The 24,186-nt window shown below is 45.6% G+C and overlaps 1 protein-coding gene across 1 annotated transcript in view; it reads left to right on the top strand.

The window, feature by feature from the left end:
* FRMD4A (FERM domain containing 4A) overlaps window positions 1-24,186 on the top strand; it is a gene marked incomplete at its 5' end in the record, with an annotated part of 236,139 nt that overhangs the window by 172,888 nt on the left and 39,065 nt on the right. The window contains 3 exons of the mRNA XM_081331240.1: window positions 489-565; window positions 8,198-8,336; window positions 15,845-15,986. Coding sequence (XP_081187366.1) covers window positions 489-565; window positions 8,198-8,336; window positions 15,845-15,986 — 358 coding nt within the window. The remainder of the gene's footprint in view (window positions 1-488; window positions 566-8,197; window positions 8,337-15,844; window positions 15,987-24,186) is intronic.

Raw genomic sequence — 24,186 nt, 5'->3', positions numbered from 1 at the left:
TTCTCCCGGGTGTTCAGAGAGTCGACCCAATGCTCGGAGCGCTTTTCGTTTATTGAGAAGCTCCCCCCCTCCCCCGGTCCAAAAATAAATAAATATGGATTTGGGCTCCACGCGCGGAGGAAGGAGCCTGGGTCTCCCCGTGGGAAACTCCCGCGGGGAGCCCGTCCCTGGAGGGCGCAAGACCGCGGGGGCTGGAGCGGAGGAGCCAAGGCAGAAAGCAGCCGGCTCCTGCCTGCCTTCCTCGCCTTCCTCCGCTCGGAGCAAGCCGGCGGGAGAGCCCGAAGCGCTGCGAAAGGAGGCGGGGAAGGACCGCCCGCTCGCCCGCCCACCGGCCCGCGTGGGAACGGCTCCCCGGCTCCCCCCGCAAAGGGGCCGGCCCTGCCCGCCTCTCCGGAGCGCCTCGCAGCCGGGGCAGGGCAGGACAAGGGCGGCCTTCCCCCCCCACCCACCACCACCTCTCAGCCCGCTTCTTTCTCTCCCCCGCGCAGATCTTCCAATGGCGCCAGCTGGAGAACCTCTACTTCCGCGAGAAGAAGTTTTCCGTGGAGGTGCATGACCCACGCAGGTAAGAAGAGGCCGGCCGGTCGGCCGGAGGGAGGGAGGGAGGCACGAGCAGGAGGGGCGGCCGGGCGCATCCAGGCACGGCTGGGATAAGCTTCCGTGCATTTCACGCGTGGGTGGGTTGGGGGGCTGGCTGCGCCAATCCCCGGCAGGGTGGGGTGGAGCGGTTCGCCTCTTCCTCGCCAAATCAAGCCACGAAGCCCGAGAGGGAGAAGGCGCGGAGAAAGGGAAGAGTTTCGGGGTCGGTGAAAAGCCCGTAGGGGAAGAGTCCGGGCGGCGTGGCCCGCGGGCGCCCGGTTGCAAATGGGTTTTCTCCCCCCCCCCCAAGCTATCTCTAATCTCGGGCAATTGCTGGCATTCCTTCAAAGGTGACTGGAGTTTCACAAATAATAAATAAATAAATAAACCTTTCTTGTCAAAGTACAACATGTGTACATTGAGATTAGCTGAACCCGCCCCCCGCCGGTGCTCTCTTCCCCCCAACACACAGGGACAACAAACCCTCCATCCTACCACACCATCCCAGTTGTCCCAGTTTACTCCTGGACAAAGCCTTCAGGACGGTAATCCTGGGCTAACTCGGATACGGGGACGGATGTAAGCCTCTCCCGAGAATTTCCAGACAGTATTTTATGCCCTCTGCTGCAATCCCACCAGGCTCAAGGTTGACTCAGCCTTCCATCCTTCCGAGGTAGGTAAAATGAGGACCCAGATTGTTGGGGGCAATTAAGCTGACTTTGTAATAATGCCGCTTGGGGTGTGTGTGAAAGCCCTAATAAGCAGGCATATACATAGAATGAAAGCTACTGCTATGCTTGTGAGCCGCCCTGAGTCTTCGGAGAAAGGGCGGGATATAAATGGAATTTTAAAAAAAAAAATTATGGAATCGTTTGTGCTTACTGAACAATGGCCAGGATGAGTTTCAGTCCTAAGAGTTGTGACACCCTAAGTGCATTTTATTTAAACCTGGTGATCTTCCACAAGTAACTTCAATCCCATGGTTCCCACCCTGCGTGTATTTGTTTTTTTTTAAAAAAAATTGCATTTTGAACATTAATTAACATTGATGTGGAAGCATTATTACTATGTGTTATTAAAGCCACGCGCCCTTTACTTTTAATTTAATTGCTACTATTTAGTATGTGTTACTATTGCACCATGCCCTTTTATATCGGTTCTAGCTTTTATTCTTCATCAATGCTTACTTTCTGTCCAGATAACATAAACAGCAAGTCCACTCTTGGCCAGCAGAATCAGATAATGCAATAAAAACGCATATGGGATTTTTTAAAAAAAAATTTGCAGTCACGACTTTGGTGTTGGCACTTTCTCACAAATTGTTAACAAGGTAGTCCTCGACTTACGATCAGAATGGAGTTCAAAATTTCTGTCACTAAGCAAGAGAGTTGTTAAGTGCATTTTGTCTCATTTTACGACCTGTGTCATTTTACGACCTTTGTTAAGTGAAACCCTGCAGTTGCTAAGTTAGTAACATGGTTGTTAAGTGAATCCGGCTTCCCCATGGACTTTCCTTGACCTTCTCTGATCCCGGGACACTGACCGTCATAAGTGTGAGTCAGTTGCCAAGCGTCGCTGAATTTTGATCTCGTGACCACAGAGGATGCCGCAAGGGACGTAAGAGTGGGAAACGGTTCTGTCAGGTTTTTCCCCCCTGTGGTTGTAACATTGAACAGTCACTAAGCGAATGTTGTAAGTCAAGGACTAGCTGTATATGGTCTCCCCCCCCTATTTAAGTAGCCACTTATATGACAGGTATCCCATCTTTGGTGCAAACCAGTTCATAATCATCAAATCTCCTTCTGTGAAAATTTGAAGAATTGCCTATCAGAGCCTGCCAAGGGGACATCGGCTTCAGTTTTGGCACCCAGAACTTTTTCTGTAGTTTTTTAGCCCCCCAAAAAGAGGCATTATCACGTGTGACTTGTATGGCTGTGCTTGTTCTTGGCCGGCTGTCAACTTATAATGACTTTCACAGCTGCTGGTGTGAGTGAAAAGGGAGTCCCGTATTGGTGTGGCCTAAATTTCTGCAACAGGCTCGGGATTGAAACTGTGAGAAGCAATTGTTGCAGATCCAGTGCGCTTTTAATTACATTCTCGTTGTAACTCTCTGTTTCTCCGAAATGTTGACCTTGGCCCAAATCCATGCGGAAAACATTCCTGTGCAATCCCGGTTGAATGAACAAGCGTAAGGAAAGGACAGGCAAGTTTCAGCAAAATTGGCCTCCCTTTGATGACCTAGGCCAGGGGTAGGCAACGGTGGCTCTTTTATGACTCGTGGACTTCAACTCCCAGAATTCCTGAGCCAGCATGGCTCATCTTGGAAACCTCTCCCTTTCCCCTCAGCACGGCTGGCTCAGGAATTCTGGGAGTTGAAGTCCACGAAGGTTGCCAAGGTTGCCTACCCCTGATCTACTATTGTAAGTCAAGGACTACCTGTAACGGCAAGCAAAATGATGTCCTACAGCAGGGGTAGGCAACCTTGGCTCTTTTATGACTTGTAGACTTCAACTCCCAGAATTCCTGAGCCAGCCACGCTGAGGGAAAAGGGAAAGGTTTCCAAGCTGAGCCATGCTGGCTCAGGAATTCTGGAAATTGCAAGTCCATGAGTCATAAAAGAACCAAGGTTGCCTACCCCTGGCCTAGGCCTAGGCTGCTTTATGACTCGTGGACTTCAACTCCCAGAGTTCCTGAGCCAGCCATGCTGAGAGGAAAGGGAGAGGTTTCCAAGCTGAGCCATGCTGGCTCAGGAATTCTGGGAGTTGAAGAGTACGAGTCATAAAAGAGCCAAGGTTGCCTACCCTTGTTCTAGGCCTGTCCATCTGGGCTTTTTTGGGAAAGGATTTGCTTTTGACTTTGGGGATTTTCCTCGACTCTTGAGATTTTCCGGTGTCCTCCCACGGAAGGACTAAACCAGTGGTGGCGAACCTGTGGCACGTGTGTCAGAGGGGGGCACTCAGAGCCCTCTCTGTGGGCACACACGCCATTGCCCCAGCCCTGCCTCCCCCCTGCAGCCCCCTCCTCCCCAGCAGCCCCCCGGGAGGAAAGTCGACCCCGGGCGCGGCCTGCACACAGCAGCGCAACCAAGGACATGGCAGCAGGGACAATACTCCGCCCTCGTGCCCCATCACACGCAGATGATGCTGCGGGGTGCAGGCAGAGGGCGTGGCGCTGCTGGACCGCCTGGGTAATTGCAGCGGGCCATGGAGGCGGTGGGTGGCCCTGAGGAGGGGCGGGCGGGGGCAGGGGGGGCTGTTTCGGGGCACTCAGTCTCTAAAAGTTTTGCCATCACTGAACTAAACTGATCCAGTCCTACTTGGCTAGCCGGGCTTGAATTGATCTCACTCCCTGTTCTCTTCCTAGTAGATTACAGGCACTCCTTGGCTTACAATTATAATTGGGAGCAGAGTTTCCATCGCTAATCAAGGCAGTTGTTAAGTGAATTGTGCCCAACTACATGTGGTCCTCGACGTACGACCACACTTGAGCCCCCAATTTATTGTGCTAAGCGAGGCCTTTGTGAAATGAGGTTTGCCCTGTTTTACTACCTTTCTCGCCAGCGTTGTTAAGCGAATCACTGCAACGTAGTTGTTAGATGAATTAGCAACATGGTTAGGGTTAGGGTTGACTTTGCTGGTCAGACGGCTGCAAAAGGTTGGATCACGTGATCCCAGGAGGCTGCGACTGTCATAAATGCGAATCAATGGCCAAGAGTCTAAATTTTGATCACATGACCCGTGAGGAAGCTTCAACAGTCGTTAAGTGTGAAAAACGGTGATAAGTCACTTTTTTCAGTCCTGTTGTAACTTCAAACGGTCAGTAAAATGAATTATTGTAAGTCAAGGATTACCTCTGTGACCTTTTTGGCCACAGTTATTAAACCAATCGCTGCAGTTGTTAAGTAAATCAGACGATCATTAAATAAATCTGTCCCCCCCCTGGCTTTGCTTGTTAAATAGCTGACTGGGAAGGGGGCAAATGGCAATTACATGACTTTGGGACACTGCAACCATTATAAATGCTTGCTGGTTGCCTAGTGCCCATTCATTGACCACTTGACCAGGGACAATCATAAGTGCAAGTTATGAGCCACTTTTTTCAGTCTCATTGTAACTTCGGACGGTCATTAAATGAACAGTTATAAGTTGAGCATTGGATGAAGTCAGGTGAATTTCCCCACCCCTGGATTTTGGCACAGTAAGAATTCAGCATTTAGGTTTTCGGTTCCTCCCTTCTCCTTCTGGCAGAAAAAGAGTTATGCAAATGAACAAGGTGTAGGGGCTCATTTGCATGAATTAATCAGCTCATTTTTCTTGGAATACGATATGTTTACCTTGGCACTGCAACTTTTCATCTTCCTTTTAAAACTCACCTTCTTCTAACTCCCGTTTTATGAACCTGTAATCCCCTTCATTCGAGATAACTGGATGGAGCTGAGCATTTACTGGCTAGATGCCCTTCCCGACGCCTATGCAGAGTTCACAGCAGATACTTTCTCGCGAATGTGTCACAGGATGAAGTTACAGGATCCAATCTGGGTCAGTCACTGGGACCAGAGCCTTCGTCTTTCGAGCTTTTGGAGTCGTGTTGGAGCCCATCCTCAGAGAACTTCTCTCCAGCAAAGTGTGTGCTGTTGTGTGTGTGGTTTTATAGTGCCTGTTGTGTATGGCATCTAAAAAGCCACTTACAACAGGCACTATAAACACCACACAGAACAGCACACACACACACTGCTAGAGAAAAGTTCCCTGAAGATGGAGTCCAAAAATCAGATTGGATCCATCAGATAATTTCTCTTTGTGCCCCAAGACAGAAACATCTGCCGCTACCTGGGACTGAACTCTGAGCCTTCTGAATGGGAGGCGAGCATCTTCACCACTAGGCCCCCACTCTGCTCTTAATACCTACCCTCTGACTTTTGTAAATTGGATGCAGTATTTCTCAAGGTTAGCAACTTTAAGATGGTGGGCTGGGGGATTCTGGGAGTTGAAGTCCACTCATCTTGTAGTTGCTAACCTTGAGAAACGCCGCTTTCTCAGTTTGCGTTTAGCAATTCGGAGATCCCGATTTACCTTCGCCTAATCGTCTTGGGTGGTGGCCTTTTAAAACCCATAAGAACTTTTGCACAGTGTGGCAAGTACATGATCTTCGAGATGGTAGTAGCTAAATTTATTTGGGACAGCCAAATTCCTTCCAGTCAGAATTCCAAAAATGCTGCCTTTCCGTGCTGTTCGCCAGTGACCATCCACAGAAATTCAGATGAAAGAAAACATACAAGGCAGATGAGAAGGAATCGCTTAAGTCGAGCTTTGTGTTGGGGCTTAAGGCTCCCGAGTTGTGTTTATTTTCTTGCCTTGGAAACGAGCAAACAATTTACTTGGGATGCTCTGTGCTGTTTGAGGTGGCTTGGTTTTCCATTTCCCCATCTCAGTGGGTTTTATTCGGTTGGGAAAACAGACACCTGGATAGGAACTGACTTTTAAAAGAGCATTATGTAGAATTTAAATTGAACCTATTGTCCACATTGGGGGAGAAAAAGAATACTCCAATGCTCATTGGTGGATCCATCAAATTTACAGGTAGCTCTCAACTTACGACCACAATTGAGCTCAAAAGTTTTTTGTTGCTAACTGAGACATTTGTGCAGTGAGTTTTGCCCCTTTTATGACCTTTCTCGCCACAGTTGTTAAGCGAATCACTGCAGTTGTTTAGTTGTTAAGGGAATCTGGCTTCCCCCTTGACTTTGCTTGCCAGAAGGTCGCAAAAGGGGATCACATGACCCCAGGACACAGCAACTGTCATAAGTACAAGTCAGTTGCCAAGGGTTGGAATTTTGATCATGTGACCGCAGGGATGGCTGCAACGGTCATAAGTGTGAAAAAACGGTCATAAGTCACTTTTATCAGTACCATTGTAACTTTGAACGGTCACTGAACTGTTGTAAGTCAAGGATGACCTGTATAACTAGGAAAAGATATAGACATCTTCAAACTGGTGTAAGTTCCTGTCCATCACAAAAAAATCCTAAACTGTTTGAATTTCTACTTTATATCATGCACTATTAGAAATTTACCCCTTAGATCAGCCACACTGGGAAATTAAGTTTTTTGGAGTTTAGTATAGCTAAGCAGGAACACCTTGAGCAAGAATTTTCTTCCATTTAAAGGGTGTAATTCACAATAGCCAGTGATATTTACCAGCAAAGCAATTTCTGAGTTTGGGAAACTTCACAATGTTAGATATTCATAACAACAGTGTTTCCTTTTGGGGAAAGGCAACAACTGAATTCTGCTACCACAATAATAACCAAAAACCTAGCCTACTTAGAATCTTGGAATTTTCCATGTCATCTTGTTGATCCAGGAAAAAAAAATCCATATTCCATGTCAAGAAGCCATTTAATTGTGCAGAATTTTAAATTTCCGCCTTGCTTTTGAATACCAAATTATATTAACATCAACATAGAATGCGTTGACATAATTAATCCAATAATTAAAAAAGAAAAAGATTAGCCACGGTGTAACTGCCAGCTAGGAAATCTGGATCCAGCCGAGAACATAGTTAAGATTCTAGGCTTTTAGCCAAAAGAGATGGTATTTTAAGATGAATTGCTTAATGACTGCCAGTTGGAAGTCAAACAGTCGCAACCATGCTGTTTTTAGGTATGGCCTGTTATTAAAATTATCTCTAGCAAAGTTTTTCCATGTAGATGCATAAAAGACTTAGGAGAGAGCAAGAAGGATCTAGGAGCAAATTCATAGGGGAAATGAATGCCCTTAAAGTTAATGCAGGCATTCCTCACCTTACGACCGTAACTGACCTCAAAATTTCAACTGCAAAGCGAGACGGTTGTTAAGTGAATTTTGCCCCATTTTACCACCTTCCTCGCCACCGTTGTAAAGTGAATCACTGCAGTTATTAAGTCAGTAAGAGGGTTGTTAAGGGAATCCGGCTTCCTCCATTGACTTGGCTAATCAGGAGGTCGCAAAAGGGGATCGCGTGACCCCAGGATGCTGCGACTGTCATCAATATAGACCTGTTGCCAAGGGTCTGAATTTTGTTCACGTGACCCATGGGGATGCTGCCACAATCGTTAAGTGTGAAAAATGGGTCGCAGGTCACTTTTTTCAGGGACGTCGTAACTTTGAACGGTCACTAAATGAACTGTTGTAAGTCGAGGACTACCTGTAATGGCAAGCAAAATGATGTCCTACAGCAGGGGTAGGGAACCTGGGCTCTATTATGACTCGTGGACTTCAACTCCCAGAATTCCTGAGCCAGCCACGCTGAGGGGGAAGGGAGAGGTTTCCAAGCTGAGCCATGCTGGCTCAGGAATTCTGGGAGTTGAAGTCCACGAGTCACAAAAGAGCCACGGTTGCCTACCCCTGGCCTAGGCCTAGGCAGCTTTATGACTTGTGGACTTCAACTCCCAGAATTCCTGAGCCAGCCACGCTGAGGGGAAAAGGAGAAGTTTCCAAGCTGAGCCATGCTGGCTCAGGAATTCTGGGAGTTGAAGTCCACGAGTCACAAAAGAGCCAAGATTGCCTACCCCTGGCCTACAGTAAGAAAAATGCATGTCACTTTTTTCTTTGACGCTGCTTTTTTCCTGTCCATCTAGAGCATCAGTGACCAGGAGGACTTTCGGGCATAGTGGAATTGCTGTGCATACTTGGTACGCCTGCCCTGCCTTGATCAAGTCCATCTGGGCTATGGCCATTAGTCAACATCAATTTTACCTGGACAGGAAGCAGAGCAAGGTAAGCACCATAAGCGGCAGAGGGAAGGGAACCGCTGAGTGTGGACTCTTATGTTGACCTTCTTCTAACCGGATATCCTTGGAAGAAAATGGAATAAGAAGGGATGGAGAAGGACCTTTTCAGAGCAATACGTTTTATTGAGAGGCATTAAGGAAGGGTTTAATAGAAGTTTTAGTCTGAAAAAGTGGCACTGCATACCTTCTAATTTTTCGATAACTGTGGTCTAACACGGCCATTCTGACGATGATGTTATCCATTCAATCAATCAGAATAGAGTTGGACCTCCGAGGTCTTCCAGTCCAACTCTCTGTTCAGCCAGGTGAGACTTTACACCCGTGGTGGCAAACCTATGGCACGCGTGCCACAGGTGGCACGCAAAGCCCTCTCTGTGGGCACGCGTGCCGTCGCCCCAGTCCTAGGCCTTCAGCTGGGTTTTATAAAACCTTTTCGCTATAGGCCTCCGCCGCCTTCTGCAAAAAAAAAAAGGCTCAATCAATCAATTTCAGCTTCTCGCGGGAAAAAAAAAGATCTAGCAAAGTTGGAATTGGTGGGTTGAACTTTTTAGTCCCGCCCAGTCTGCCGTTACCACCGCAGCCACGCCCACCCAATGGGCCACGCCCACCCGACACCCAAACGATACATAAGTGGGTTTCGGGTTGCAGTTTGGGCACTTGGTCTCTAAAAGGTTCGCCATCGCTGCCCTATACCATTTCAGACAAGTGGCTGTCCAGTCTCTGCTTAAAAACCTCCACTGATGAAGTACCCACAATTTCTGAAGGCAACTTCTGTTCCACTGGTTAATTGTCCTCAGGAAGTTTCTCCTTAATTCCAGGTTGCTTGTCTCCTTGGTTAGTTTCCATCTGTTGCTTCTTGTCTTGCCTTCAGGTGCTTTGGAGGAGGTTGACCCCCTCCTCTCTGTGGCAGCCTTTCAAATACTGGAACACTGCTGTCCTGTTTCCCCACACACACACACACACACTCCTTCTTTTCTCTAGACTAGCCATAGCCAATTCCTGCAACCGTTCTTCGCATGTTTTAGTCTCCAGGCCTTTAAATCATCTTAGTTGATCTTCTTTGCCCTTTTTCCAAAGTCTCAAGATCTTTTTTGTAACGTGGTGACCCAAAACTGGATGCAGTATTCCAGGTGTGGCCTTACTAAGGCTTTATAAAGCAGTATTAATACTTCACGTGATTTTGATTCTGCGCCTCTGTTTATGCAACCAAGGATTGTATTAGCTTTTGGAGCTGCCGCCGCACACGGCTGGCTTGTTCAAACATCTCCATCTCTTCTTGATGATTCTATGGGCCAGGCTTTTCCACATCTTCCGATCTTGCACTACTACTTTGAGTTGTTCTGGAGCTCTGGCTGGTGTCAGGTTTGATAGTCTCCAGCCACCGTGTTTTTTGGGCTTGCCTGGTGGGAGGATGCAAGAACTGAAGAAGCTTCTTGGATGAGAAGCGAAACCTCTTCAGGGAAAAACAAAGTCCAGTTGCCTTTTGAAGAAAGTCCTTTGGGACAACCATGACCTGGATGACCGACAATCTCCACACAGACAATTACTATTGTGAAGCCTTCTCTGTTCCTTCTTTCCTCTGATCAAAGATTTAAAAAGAAGTTTAATCACTCCTCAGGGATTCCTGTGGTCGTTCAGACCCTCAGAAAAATGTAAGCAGGCTTTGGCTCTGAATCTTGTAAATTGATTTGGCTAATCCTGTTTATGTCAGGATCTGCCCACTTGAGAGTCTTTTAAACAATCTGAATGTTTGCCTTTGGGGTGAACCTGCTTTTCTCCGCCTCATGTTTTAATTTTATGGGACTCTGGGTGGAGACCCCCTCCTCCCCACCATGGAGATCCTGCAAATGTGGCTTCTGTCTTGTTGTAGAAAGAGTATCAGCAGTTATTGGCTGGACACAGCGACCGACCGTGAGTGATGTTTCTTTCCTTCAGAAGTGGCTTTGCCCTTGTGTTTTGATGGATCTTCTTGTCACCTTCAGGGATTTGGTTCTTGCCTGTTGTTGTTGTTTTTTAAGAAATACAGCCACATGAATTTGGCTGGGTGGTCCAGGCCTCCAAAATTATTTAGAAAATGTCGTTTGGACTTTAGGAAATGCAGGAACCCAGCTCACGGTGTGGGCTGAAAAATGCTTAGTGTATTTGCAGAATCTCCCAAAGCATTTTTTTTCTCTCCAAATGAAGCTTGAAGAGTGCTTTGAATTTACAATCAAGTCAGTCAATCAACCTACAGCAGGCATGTCAAACTGCTGGCCCGCGGGCCAGATGCGTCACGATGAAGCCGCGCCCACCCCATTGCCGGCGATGGGGAAAACATTGCGACACATGCGACGTCACATGACGTCGCGAGTTTGACATGCCTGACCTACAGTCTCATATCATAAACCTCTTCCTCTGACATCTGAATTTCCAGCGTTTGGATGTCTCCTTTCTAAGAAGCTTAGCCATTTTTTAAAAAAAAATAATAATAGCAACATTGGTGAATTCAGACTGGAGAGATTTATTACAGCCAATTATGAATATCTTCAATTTACTCACTACCTTAATCTTGTTGACTTTAATTTAGAACATGGAGTAAAGAGATCACTGATAATCTAATAAAGCAGTTTTAATATTGCCGGTTATATATTCAAAAGCATATATATGTTTGTTCTTTTGGTAGGAAGTGCATACATAGTACTTTTTTTCTCCTTTGGCTTTCAGAAGTTCATTTTCAGACTCCTATTTTTTAGGAAATAAAGGTAATCTTAAAGCTAACTCAGAAATACGGTATGAGTTTTAGGATTAGGATTAGGATTTATTAAATTTATATGCCACCCTTCTCCCTAAGGACTCAGGGAATTGGCAATTATAAGAATTGCCTATCATAAGCTTCTTTCTTATGGGAGACTAAACTTTTCACTATGAATAGTCCCGTCAGAAATGATGTACTCAGGACTGGGAATCCTTTGTAGGTTTTTAAAATACCGTAAAGCTGGCTGGAAGCTCGTTTTCATGCAGTGCTTCAGAAAGGGAGCTTGGCAGGCTTGTTTTCAAATATTTTAAATATTTTTTTGAATGAGAGAAGTCTGAATCCGGGGATGGAGAATGAGATTTATAGGTGCCCCAATATTGAAGGAAACCATTTTGCTCTGAAAATAATTGAAATGGCTTATTTCAAGGTTCAGGTTTCAAAAGGGTCTCCTAATCCACCATTAATCACATTGACTCCATCATCCGGCTAATGAACTGATCCATGTGGGAAGGAAATTCCTTTCCTTTTTACTGGCATTTTTTGTCAAAGGTGGTGTTTATAATTGAGATCAGGTTGGGGTTCCTAGAATGTTTGCAATCGCATTTGTTTAGCCAAAGCCAAAATAAACCTCTGAGAGCACAGCCAGGAGTTTTTCCCCCAGTAGTAATTGGGAGGAGTGAGAATTTTTGCTGTAATAAAGAACCTAAGTAATTACCACAGGCATAATTATTTATAGCTGATTTAAATATCAAAAGCTATTGTTCACAAATCAACTGTTAATAGAAATATATTCTATTTCTATTTCTAGTACTAGCTTAAATATGAGATAGTAGACATCAAGAGAAAAAGAGGAAATATTTAATGTTGAAACAGGAGAAAATTTGGTTATTAAATTTAAGACATTTGGAAATTAATAGAAAATAAGAATGTTATACTGTTATTATTCATTAGTTGATGTAAGATGGTGAGAAATAGAATATATTCAAACAGATAAGACGTGTATCCTGAATATTAGACTTTGTGATGAATTGTGATAAAAGGGAACTTTGGTTACTTAAAACTTGGAAATTATAAATATTAAATGTTAAGCATTAACGGGAAACTAAAAATTGGGAAAAACTAATTAGGGGATTGATTGTCTATAAAGACTGAATGTTAAAATAACCGGGCTATGTATAAGCTAAAAAATATTGATAAATGTAAAAATGTTATTTTTGTTTAATTGATATAATAAGAATCGTATTAGTTAACATGAGACAGTAAATACTAAAGGGATTTTTCTTTTTCTTCTTTTTCTTCTCTGTTTTTTCTTTCTCTTCTCTCTATTTTTTTCTTTTTCCTTTCTTCTCTCTTTTTTCTTTTTCTTTCATTCTTCCTTTCCTTTCTTTTTCTTTTTTTCTTTCTTTTTTGTCTTCTCTTTCTTCTCTTTTCATTCTTTTTCTTTCTTCTTTTTCTCTTTTTCTTTCTTCTCTTTTTTCTTTTTCTTCTCTTTTTTCTCTTTCTTTCCTTTCTCTTTCTTCTCTCTTCTCTCTTCTCTCTTTTCTTTTTTCTTTTTCTTCTCTTTTTTCTTTTTCTCTTTTCTTTTTCTTCTTTTTTCTCTTCTTCTTTCTTTCTTCTTTCTTTCTTTCTTTCTTTCTTCCTTTCTTTCTTTCTTTCTTTCTTCCTTTCTTTCTTTCTCCATAACGGTGTCATTTAAAACCAAGTAAAATGCCTTCTATTCTGGAGGTAGAGTCCACATGTGGCAGGAAATCAGGAAATCTCTCTCCTCTTAGCCCAAGGGATTCCTTGTCAGGAGTGGATAAATGGTGAAAGCAGGAAGCAAGTTATGTTTTGGCAACGGATGTAGCCCTTATTTTTTTTTAACGACAGGAGTGAATTGATTCACTGAAGTGTGAGCCTCCAGATCTATTTTCCAAGCTGGGGGGAATACCTAATTTTAATGTTGTGCTCGTATCCAATTTCTCGTTCCACAACGAAGAGCAAAACAATTAACAATGGTACAGCGAAGTCAACCCTGCAGTACCAGAAGCCGTATGGATAATAAGAAAGACATCTGTTTTACTTCTGTCATAAAAAAAAACAAACCCCTGCTTTGGCAATTAATCTGCAGAAAATTTAAGTTCTGAGAGGTGGACGAACATTTCAAGGAATGTTCAAAGTTCCCAAAACTTTGCATCTGTTTACACATTTGAGAATTCAGTCTTCAGCTGAGTGGAAGGAAGCCTGACAGAATATTATAAGATTTACTCCTCAATAAAGATGGAGGAAGTGTTTTACTTTTAATTTTTTTCCCAGTGCCATCCTGTTAAACGCCCCTTCTAAGAAAATAAAACCCAGAAACATCTTTGTAGCCAATGTGACGTTATGTTGCAGTTCCTTCCTTCAGGTCACTATGCTCTTTTACCTTTTGTATATCCAAACTTTTTGCCTTTTTCCAGGATTTTTTCCTATTAGTTTTATTCATTTCTAACATAAAATGTGAAAATACAAAAGCAAATAGGAGGGGACAACAGTAGAAAAAGGGGAAAACAAAAAAAAGGTGTGAACAAAGGGGGAGGGGAAGAAACAAAAGGTATTGACTTCCGACTCTCTGTTGCAGTAAAATCAGACATTAAAATCAGATCTCAACTTTTTACATTTCTATAGTAGTATAAAAGGTAAAGGTAAAGGTTCCCCCGCACATGCGTGCCAGTCGTTTCCGACTCTAGGGGCCGGTGCTCATCTCCGTTTCAAAGCCGAAGAGCCAGCGCTTGTCCAAGGATGTCTCCGTGGTCATGTGGCCGTCATGACTAGACGCCAAAGGCGCACGGAACGCTGTTACCTTCCCACCGTAGCGGTCCCTATTTTTCTACTTGCATTTTTTTCGTGCTTTCGAACTGCTAGGTTGGCAGAAGCTGGGACGAGTAACAGGCGCTCGCTCACTCTGTTACGCGGCACTCGGGATTCGACCCGCCAAACTGCCGACCTTCTGATCGACAAGCTCAGCGTCCTAACCCACTGAGCCACCGCGTCCCTTATATAGTAGTATACACTAGCCATTTCTGTATCAGCATATCAGCCTAATCGGTAAAACCCAAAAACATAATATCATTTTTTTCCACCTCAAGCACAAAGTCCAGAAGTGATTTCCAAGTAGAAACATGCTTATTCCAGGATTTTTTTTTGAGGGGTGTGTGTGTGTGTGTTCCCCTGCTGGAAATTTGATCATTTAACCCAAAATATTTGGAAGCCCATTTGCACCTATTTCAGTCAAGGTTAATGTTCTTTACCGCTTTATTTAATTCTGAGGGCTGATCTGAAAATGACGATTGCTTAATGCAGCTAGTCCTTGACTTACAACAGCTCATTTAGTGACTGTTGGAAGTTACAACAGCACTGAAGAAAACATGACTTTAGGACCATTTTTCACACTTATGACCGTTGCAACATCCTCACGGTCACATGATCACAATTCAGATGCTTGGCATCTGACTCGTATTTATGACGGTCACAGCATCCTGGGGTCACGTGATCCCCTTTTGAGACTTTCTAACAAGCAAAGTCAGTGGTTTCACGGAGCAAGAGAAATTTTGGGTTCAGTTCTGGTCATAAGTCAAGGACCACCTATATTTGTAGATGACACTAAAAAGATCATTTGGTTTAATGTATGGATTGATAACCTCACCATGGGAAAAAAAAGATCAAAGGCTGGTACGGAAATGCCACGAGGCCCTTGAGACAAATTTGATGATTGAATTGATTAAACTGAGATTTCCCAGATTGCAAAAAAAATTACATTAGTGTGTCATTACCAGATGAAGAAACGCAACCTGAACCACAAAAATGTCTTGTAGACATGGCTTATAAATTAACTGCCATCAGGAGGAGTTGAGCAAATGTATTTATAGATAATGCTTATTGTTGAAAATAAATGTTGCATGTGGAAAAAAACAGGAGTGTTAATTTGCCCATTGTCTCTGAGAAAGACAGTTGATAATTGGAAAAATCCTTTACTGAATTTGGATACCATTATCGTAGACTTTAGAGATCTAAAAGTAACCTATGTAAAATGTATCAGGATCAGAGTTACAGCCAAACGGATGAGATTTATTAAACATCTTTAGCAAGAAGCTTTTAGCATTAATAATCAATGATAGGTTCTCTCCGATGCATCAACATTTGTAAGCATGGCTCAAGAAACTACAGTGGCTTTTCTGAAAGGTTTTGTTGTTTTAGACCAGTGTGTTCCACACTTGACACCTTTAAGATGGGTGAACTTCCACTCCTACAGCTGAAGAATGCCAGGAGTTGACTTCTGGGAGCTGATAGCCATAAATCCTCAAAGTTGCCAAGTTTGAAAAACAACTGTTTTAGGCCATGACTCATTAATTTTATGTATTTTTATGGAACTTGTGAGGGGTTGGGCACGAATGGAGACCAATTATTTCACTGCTAAACTTAGACACTCACGTGATTTGAGAAATGTAGTCCTTGGAATCCACTTTGATGATTTTGTGAAGGACTCATCATCCTCACCACCACCACGGTTTTAATCACCTCAGGTCTTTCAGCATCTAATATATTTAGCACCAGGTTCATGTAGAAGACCATCCCTAGTTATTTTCGGGAGGAGGACAAGGTTCTTCCTCCTTTGGACAAACTGTCCTGCCTCGGGGATAAGATGTTGGTGCTGAAAGCTTCTGATGACACCCAGAAGGAAATATCTTAAGAGAAGGTTTCAGTTTCCTTGTCACGGATTTTTTCGTTTCCTCTCTCCTCAGTCCAAAATCCACGCGACAAGAAGCCTAAGTGAAATTGCCATTGACTTGACGGAAACGGGAACGCTGAAGACCTCCAAATTAGCCAACATGGGCAGCAAAGGGAAGATTATCAGCGGCAGCAGTGGCAGCCTTTTGTCTTCAGGTAGGTCCCTTTTCAGTTGGTTAAACAAAAATGCCCGGGAACTGACTGTAATCTCACTTACGTAGTGTCGTAGTGGCTCATTGGTTAGAAGGCAATATCTCAGGTTGACTCTGCCGACTGCCAGCAGTTGGATTCTGACTGGCTCAAGGTTGACTCCGCCTTCCATCCTTCCGAGGTCGGTAAATGTTTCACGTGGAGTCAGTAAATACAATACAAGGCCTCACTGTGCCACAGCCACATTTCTTAGGGGGGGAGGAGAGAGAGAGAGAGAGAGAATATACAACTACAGGAACGGAAACAATATAGGTGAATGCTAGAGTAGCAATTTGACGCAATAGCAATGAATGATAGAGCTGCACATGTGGTAAACACAACACCCGTAACGTCTTCCCCTTTTTCATGTTAACCGAACGACATTACGAAATTTTGGATGAGAACCAGTAACAACACTTCCTATAGGTTGAGTCTGTTGGGCGGTTGTACTCAGAGTTTCTCCGACCTCGCTGAGGTTGCTGGGCTGTTCTCCCCACTTAGCGGGACGTTCTGCCTTTGACGGCTGTCAGGTATACCAGCTCGCTCAGGACTGTTATTAGCATTGGCCTGTGGCATCACTACTGTGCATTCCGTATTGTCAGTAGGTAAATGTGGCCCGGCAATACCAGGTGCGTTGGGCCTGTCCACTGGATACGGAGAGTCAGACTGCTCAGCCACACGCAGATCCACACAATTGAGAGTTTCATCAACCACCACTAGATAGGAGCGCGGTGCCACCTGTTGTAAACAGAGACTTAATTTCGTTGTGAGTTACATAATGAGAACACAGATAGAAAGACTACAGGGAAGAGCAACAAAGATGATCAGGGGACTGGAGGCTAAAACATATCAGGAACGGTTGCTGGAATTGGGTATGTCTACTCTAGTCTAATGAAGGGAAGGACGAGGGGTGACATGATAGCAGCCTTATCTCAGGGGCTGCCACAAAGAAGAGGGAGTCAAGCTATTCTCCAAAGCCCCTGAAGGCAGGACAAGAAGCAACGGATGGAAACTAATCAAGGAGAGAAGCAACCTGGAACTAAGGAGAAATTTCCTTACAGTTAGAACAATTAACCAGTGGAACAACCTGCCTCCAGAAGCCGTGAATGCTCCAACACTAGAAGTTTTTAAGAAGAGACTGGACAACTGTTTGTCTGAAATGGTATAGGGTTTCCTGCCTGAGCAGGGGGTTGGACTAGATGACCTCCAAGGTCCCTTCCAACTTTATTGTTGTTGTTATTTTCTATTCTATTCTAAAATGAGGACCCAGATTGTTGGGGGGCAATATGCTGACTCTGTAAACCCCTTAGAGAGGGCTGTAAAAGCAGTATGAAGTGGTATATACTGTAAGTCTAGGTGCTATTGCTACTACTGCAACTCTTTTTTTGGCGTGGTGCCCTTTTCATGCTGCAAAGTTCAGAGAGCTTTGAGAACAGACAAATTCCACAGGGTTCAATTACTGGGGGTATCACCAGTTCTGACTAAGGCATTGTGGATTTTCCCTGCTGTCCTGCAGTGGTTGCAGACAAACAGTAGCTGTGTTGAGCACAAAGAAGGTTTTGAAGTCCTCCTAAGGGCTTCCTTTTCATGGTTTGATGATTTATATCCCGTCTTTTATTTCAAACATGGGACGGGGGGGGGGTGTCTCCTCTAATTTTATCCCAACGGGAACCCTAGAATTTGGGTTGGTCTGAGAGACATGACTGAGTTATTGTAGGGAGGGGGTCTTGTTAGTCGAAGGCAGCGGAAACTCAGAAATAGCACCTTTTCTGACTTAACATGTAAGCTGTTGGCTACTACGTCAGAAGTATAGAGTGACTTCGCTGATGGAGGATTTAAATTGGAATATTTAAGGAGGAGGAGGGAAAGGCAGAGGGGACAGAATAACAAGAGTTGGAAGGGACCTTGGAGGTCTCCTAACCTTCTAGTCCAGACCTGTCAAACACAAGGCCCGGGGGCCGGATCCGGCCCGCGAAGTGGTTTCATGTTGGCCCGTGAAGCCATCCTGGAAACAGTGAGGGAACGGCCCCCACTGCCTTGGCCCTGGCCCAGAGACCCTCCTTCTGCCAGAGACCCTCAGATCTGTCCCACTCCTGCCCAGGCCCCCATAGGCACCCTTGATGCAAACGATGTAGAGCTGGCCACGCCCACCCAGTAGACCATATGCACTCTAGCCACGCCCACCCAGTAGGCCACGCCCACCCTGGCCATACCCACCCAGCCCCTTGAGGGCAACCGCAATGCTGATGCAGCCCTCAATGAAATTGAGTTTGACACCCCTGTTCTAGTCCAACCCCCTGCTCAAGTAGGAGACCATGTACCATTTCCGAAAAATGGCAGTCCAATCTCTTCTGGAAAACCTCCAGCGATGGAGCACCCACAACTTCAGAAGGCAAGTTGTTCCACTGATTAATTGTTCTCATTGTCGGGAAATTTCTCCTTAGTTCTAGGTTGGATCTCTCCTTGATAAGTTTCCATCTGTTGCTTCTTGTCCTGCCTTCAGGCGCTTTGGAGAATACCTTGACTCCCCTCTTCTTTGTAGAAGCCCCTCAGGTACTGTAAGACTGTCATCATGTCACACACACACACACACACACACACACACACACACACACACAGACAGAGTCCTTCTTTTTGTTAGATTAAAGGTAAAGGTTCTGCCGCACATGCATGCTAGTCGTTTCTGACTCTAGGGGCCGGTGCTCATCTCCGTTTCAAAGCCGAAGAGCCAGCGCTTGTCCGAGGACGTCTCCGTGGTCATGTGGCCGGCATGATTAGACGCCAAAGGCGCACGGAACGCTGTTACCTTCCCACCGTAGTGGTCCCTATTTTTCTACTTGCATTTTTACGTGCTTTCGAACTGCTAGGTTGGCAGAAGCTGGGACGAGTAACAGGCGCTCGCTCTGCTACGCGGCACTCGGGATTCGACCCGCCAAACTACCGACCTTCCGATCGACAAGCTCAGCGTCCTAACCCACTGAGCCACCGTGTCCCGCGTTTGTTAGACTGGACACCCCCAATTCCTGTAGCTGTTCTTCATATATTTGAGCCTTCAATCCCCTAATCTTTGTTGCTCTTCTCTGCTGAGGCAGAGTTGCATGCGAAAGAGATTACAAGTACCTTTTTCAGAATAGTTTGAGCCTCATGACATTCTACCACAGATCCCAAAGCCACTATTTTGCAGGGCGGGGCGGGAGAGACCAGAGAATAACAGCCTTGAGCAAGAGATTGCCAAACTCCGGTATCTCAAAAGGTTTCGGGCCATCTCAGAAGAGCCTCCACAACTGCAGTGGATTTTAACACATTGCAACTGATAATTGCAGTCTTGTCAATCATGTAATCTCTGCAACTGGCCTTCCTTCCCCTCCCCACTTCCTCCCTTCCAATTTAAATCTGGCCTATGTCAATGCTGCGAACATTGGCATGGTTTTCCACTGACAATGTAAGAGACATTTTGTTTAAACTGCTTCACTTTGAATCTTGAAGGGAGGGAATTTACTAAAGACTATTTTGAGAAGATTAGAAAAGCCCGCGTACAGAATGGGAAGTGAAACCTCGTATGTAAAACTAATTGGATAATGTTATTTATGATGTCTAGATAAGGGTGGGGATTGTGTGTGTGTTACGATGGGTTTGGGGGGGGAGGAGATTTCAGATTCTGGCATCCCTCCATGAGTGCTGATGTTTCGTTTCATTACTAAGACTTTTTAGATAAATAATATGCCTGCAATTTGTTTGAGTTGTCATCGGAACCATGACAGCCTAAGTCCAGCCACTCAGTGTGTTTATTGAGGTGAGGAGCTGTACCTCGTGAAAACTTCTGCCTTTTTTTAAAAAAAATAAGATGGCTTCGTCAAAAGAGCTGCTACCGGACTCTTCCTGACCCCATGTTAGCTACCGATCTTCCACCTTCAGCATTTTCACCCCCATTGTTTGCGTTTCACATTGTTTGCCCGGAGTCCGAATCTTTTTTTAACTGTACCAACAAGAAGGAACTGCGGAGGCTGTCACCTTTCCCAGTCTCTACCATTCCACCTGAGGGCCGCAACTTGGGAACGACAAACTGAGCATCTATGTAGAGCCCTAAGTTTAGTTGCCGTTAGAAATGCAGGAACTGCATTTATAATAAAGGTAAAGGTAAAGGTAAAGGTTCCCCCGCACACGCGTGCTAGTCGTTTCCGACTCTAGGGGCCGGTGCTCATCTCCGTTTCAAAGCCGAAGAGCCAGCGCTTGTCCGAGGACGTCTCCGTGGTCATGTGGCCGGCATGACTAGACGCCAAAGGCGCACGGAACGCTGTTACCTTCCCACCGGAGTGGTCCCTATTTTCCTACTTGCATTTTTATGTGCTTTCGAACTGCTAGGTTGGCAGAAGCTGGGATGAGTAACAGGCGCTCACTCTGTTACGCGGCGCTCGGGATTCGACCCGCCAAACTGCTGACCTTCTGATCAACATTGCAAGGGTTGTGACGAAAGCGGCAATTTGACAGGGGAACAAACTGTCTAGGGAGATGGCATAAGAGCTTTGTCGTGTTGAAGTTGTGAACGACAACCGGTCCTCGAGACCGGTCAACTGGTTTCTTGAATTAAACCAGGGGTTATCCCAGATGGCTGCAATCTGAACATTGAGAGTGAAAAGGCAACTTACTGGAATTCTACACCAGTAATGGACTTCATTTCTGAGCTTGAAAGCAAGATGCTTTGGGTAGCCCAAGTAAATGTTCAGATTAAGAGGAAGTCAGATGAGGAAAACGCTTAAGAATTCCTTTTTTTTTTTTTTGGCAGGGGTTCCAAACAGTGATCAAAACAGTTCGCCTTTGAATTAAGCTTAGAGCTTGTTATTTAGCCTTCCAAGCATGGAAAAAGGATTTACCATGGACAGGTTGCCATATAAAGTAAAGTGTTATGACAGAGCGTGTGGTCCAGCTGGCGCTTTGTACGGAGGAAAGGGAACACTTGTGACTGTTAATATTTACACAGCGGTGGTGATAAACTATAATACCTTCCAGTGTTTATGGCAGCCTTGCTCGAGTTCTGCACAGTCACGATCTCCCTATTTGTGCATCTCTTATGTCACAAAAGCAGAGGAAGGAAAGATAGACAAGACCGACAGCTACAGATCTATTTATCTTCACGCTGGCTAAGACGTTCTCCGCTACAGCTAAGAATTTTTTTTGGAATAGGCAACTTAAGAACGATGGGTTTGATTATTATTTTTTTTTGCCTAAATTGCACCCAGCCCTTGGGTTAAGTTGGAATCTAAAGTAAGTTGAGAGTCTCTTGGTGTCTGATACAATTAAAGGAAATGCATTTAGCATGTTGGTGCAATACAGGTAGTCCTCGACTTAACAGAATATCAGAATAACCGTTGGAAGGGATCCTGGAGGTCGTCTAGTCCAGCCCCTTTACAACTGGGAGCAGAATTTCTGTTCCTAAGCACGGCAGCAGTTAAGGGGCCATGCCTGATTTTGGGACCTTTTTTTGTCCTGGTTGTTAAGCGAATTGCGTCGTTAACCCAGTTTCTCCCATTGACTTTGCTTATCAGACGGCAACTGGGAAAGTGACAAGACGGCAGCCACGTAGCCCTGGGATTCTGCAACCATTGTAAATAACTGCTGGTTGCCAAATTTTGGTCATATTGCTGGAATGGTCATTAGTGTGAGGGCTGGTCATAAATCACTTCACTCCCTGCCATTGTGTCTTCAAACAGTTGCCTAAACGAATGGTTGTTAACCTGTCTGGTTAGGAGCAGATTCAGTCTCCTAGCCTCTTACCCAAGTTGAGGCTTGGGTTCAAGAAGGAAGGCCTGTCGCTCATACGCTGTTGTGATTCAGGGTCAGCCTGTGGGTTCGGCAGTTGGGTCGGATGACTCAGATGAGGGGGAGGAGGGGGGTGTTGAAGAAGAACTTGCTGATGATGGCTTGGAGGCTCCGCAGAGCCCCCAGCCAGGCCCCTCTTACTTGGTGGAGACCCAGCTGTGTGAGCCTGACAGTGTGGATGAAGATGACCCACAGCTGGCCCTGTTCAAGGACGCCCGACGCAGGAGGCAGTCAAGTAGGAGCAAGCAGAGAAAGGCTGTGGGACTTCTCGGAAGGAGGCAAAGAGAGGCCACGCCCTGAACTCTTATAAAGGGAGTGTTTGGGGGAGGGCTGGTTTGCTGAAAGCAACCGCTCCGATAGAGGATCAAAGCTCCGGTATCTTGTTTCATGTTTTGTTTGTTTGTGTAATAAATTTGGCAGACGTATTCCAGCCTCTGCCGTTTGTACAGGGGTTGCCTTTCTGCAAGGCCGGTAGCAGGCTGGTACAGAACATACGCTGAGACAGCTGCCCAAGGTGGAGTAAGAACATCCTGGTCTCTGAAGATGAAGGAGGACATCTTAGATGGAAATTTTTTCTTGTTTGCAGCAGTGGCGAATATCTGTAGCTCTTGTGGAGGAGCTTCGTTCTCCGAGCTTGTGGGTCAGTTTCCAAACGCTTCGTTACCAAGCTAGGTAACACCTTTAGAAGAGCTTAAGGGGTGTTCTTCTGCTTATGAGGGCTTCAGGTGTGGATGTGTTGAGTGAGGGTCTTGCCATGGGTCAGGTGTGAGTCATCAGTGACAGGCTTGTGATGGGGAGGTTACCTCACGTAGGGTCCTTGGGAGGTGAACTGCTGGTGGAAGTGGGGGGCTTGCGTGGGTTGGTTGAGGGTGGGTGTTGTCTCTGGTTGGCTGTGCAGTTGGTTTGGATCCTGAGGGGGCTCGTAGGCTGGTTGAGGGTTGACGTGTCAACCGCACAGCCAACCAGAGACAGCACCGACCCTCAGCCAAGCCACGCAACCCACCCCACCCCCGTCTCCTCCTTCTGCCAGCAGTTCACCTGCCCAGGACCCTGACTGAGGTAACCTCCCCATCACAAGACTCATCACAAGCCTCTCACTGATGACTCACCTGGCCCATCACAACTGATGACTCACCTGGCCCATCACAACAGCCATCATGAGGCCCTCACTTGACACCCACCCACCTGAAGCCCTTATAAGCAGAAGAACACCAACACTGACGCCCCCTAAACTCCACTGGGGATGTTACCTAACTTGGTAACGAAGCATTCGGAAGCCAACCCACAAGCTCAGAGAATGAATCTCCTCCACACGAGCTACAGATATTCGCCACTATAGCAAACGAGAAAACATGTCCGTCCAAGATGTCCTCCTCCATCTTCAGAGACCAGAATGTCCCTATTCCTCCTTGTTGTAGTAGGAAGACTCTATCCCAGGGGTCTCCAACACCCAGGTCCGTGGACTGGTACCAAGCCATGGCATGCCAGCAACCGGTCCGCACAAACAAGCAAAGCCCCACCCGTGGGATGCAGGCAGCACACAAAACCACGCGCTCTCCAGTAAAAAACTTTCTCCAAGGAACCAGTCCCTGGTGCCCAAAAGGTTGGGGACCTCTGCTCTATCCCATCACCTCTTCCACTGGCGGAAATCCTTTCCTGCTTATTTCTCAACGGAAGAGTTAGCCGTATCCTAATCCAATTCTGTTCACCGAAATCCTTGGAAAAGAACCAAGGACAGCAGCCATAAGCCCGTCTTCACTTCAGGTCGTCCTCCACTTACAACTGTTTAGCGACCGTTCAAAGTTACGACGGCACTGAAAAAAGTGACTTATGGCCGTTTTCCACACTTGCGACCGTTGCCGCCATCCCCAGGGTTACGTGATCAAAATTCAGACGCTTGGCAACCGACTCGTATTTATGACGGTCGCAGTGATCCCCTTTTGCGACCTTCTGACAAGCAAAGTCAATGGGGGGGAGCCAGCTTCAGTAAACAACCGTGTTACCGACTTAGCAACTGCAGCGATTCATTTAACAACTGTGGCAAGCAAGTTTGTAAAGTAGGGCAAAGGTCACTTCAACCAATGTCTCGCTTAGCAACAGAAAATTTGAGCTCAATTGTGGCCGTAAGTCCGGGACTACCTGACTAGATTTCTCCCTATCGTTAGTGGTGGTGTCTGCATCTGCTTATTTGCCTATGCTCAGTCTGTTTTTCTGGGACCTCCAAGATGTGTTTGTCAGTTCAAAGCCGTCTGCCACCAAAGCAATTTTATACAGTTGAGAAGATGCTTGCCAGAAGTCAGAGCGGCTTAGAAAATCTCTTTCTTTTTTTAACCGCTAAAATCCTTATTTG

This window comes from Vipera berus (genome assembly GCF_964194415.1).
Source record: "Vipera berus genome assembly, chromosome: 6".
Classification (NCBI taxonomy): Eukaryota; Metazoa; Chordata; class Lepidosauria; order Squamata; family Viperidae; genus Vipera; species Vipera berus.
This window is presented reverse-complemented; position numbering and strand designations above follow the sequence as displayed.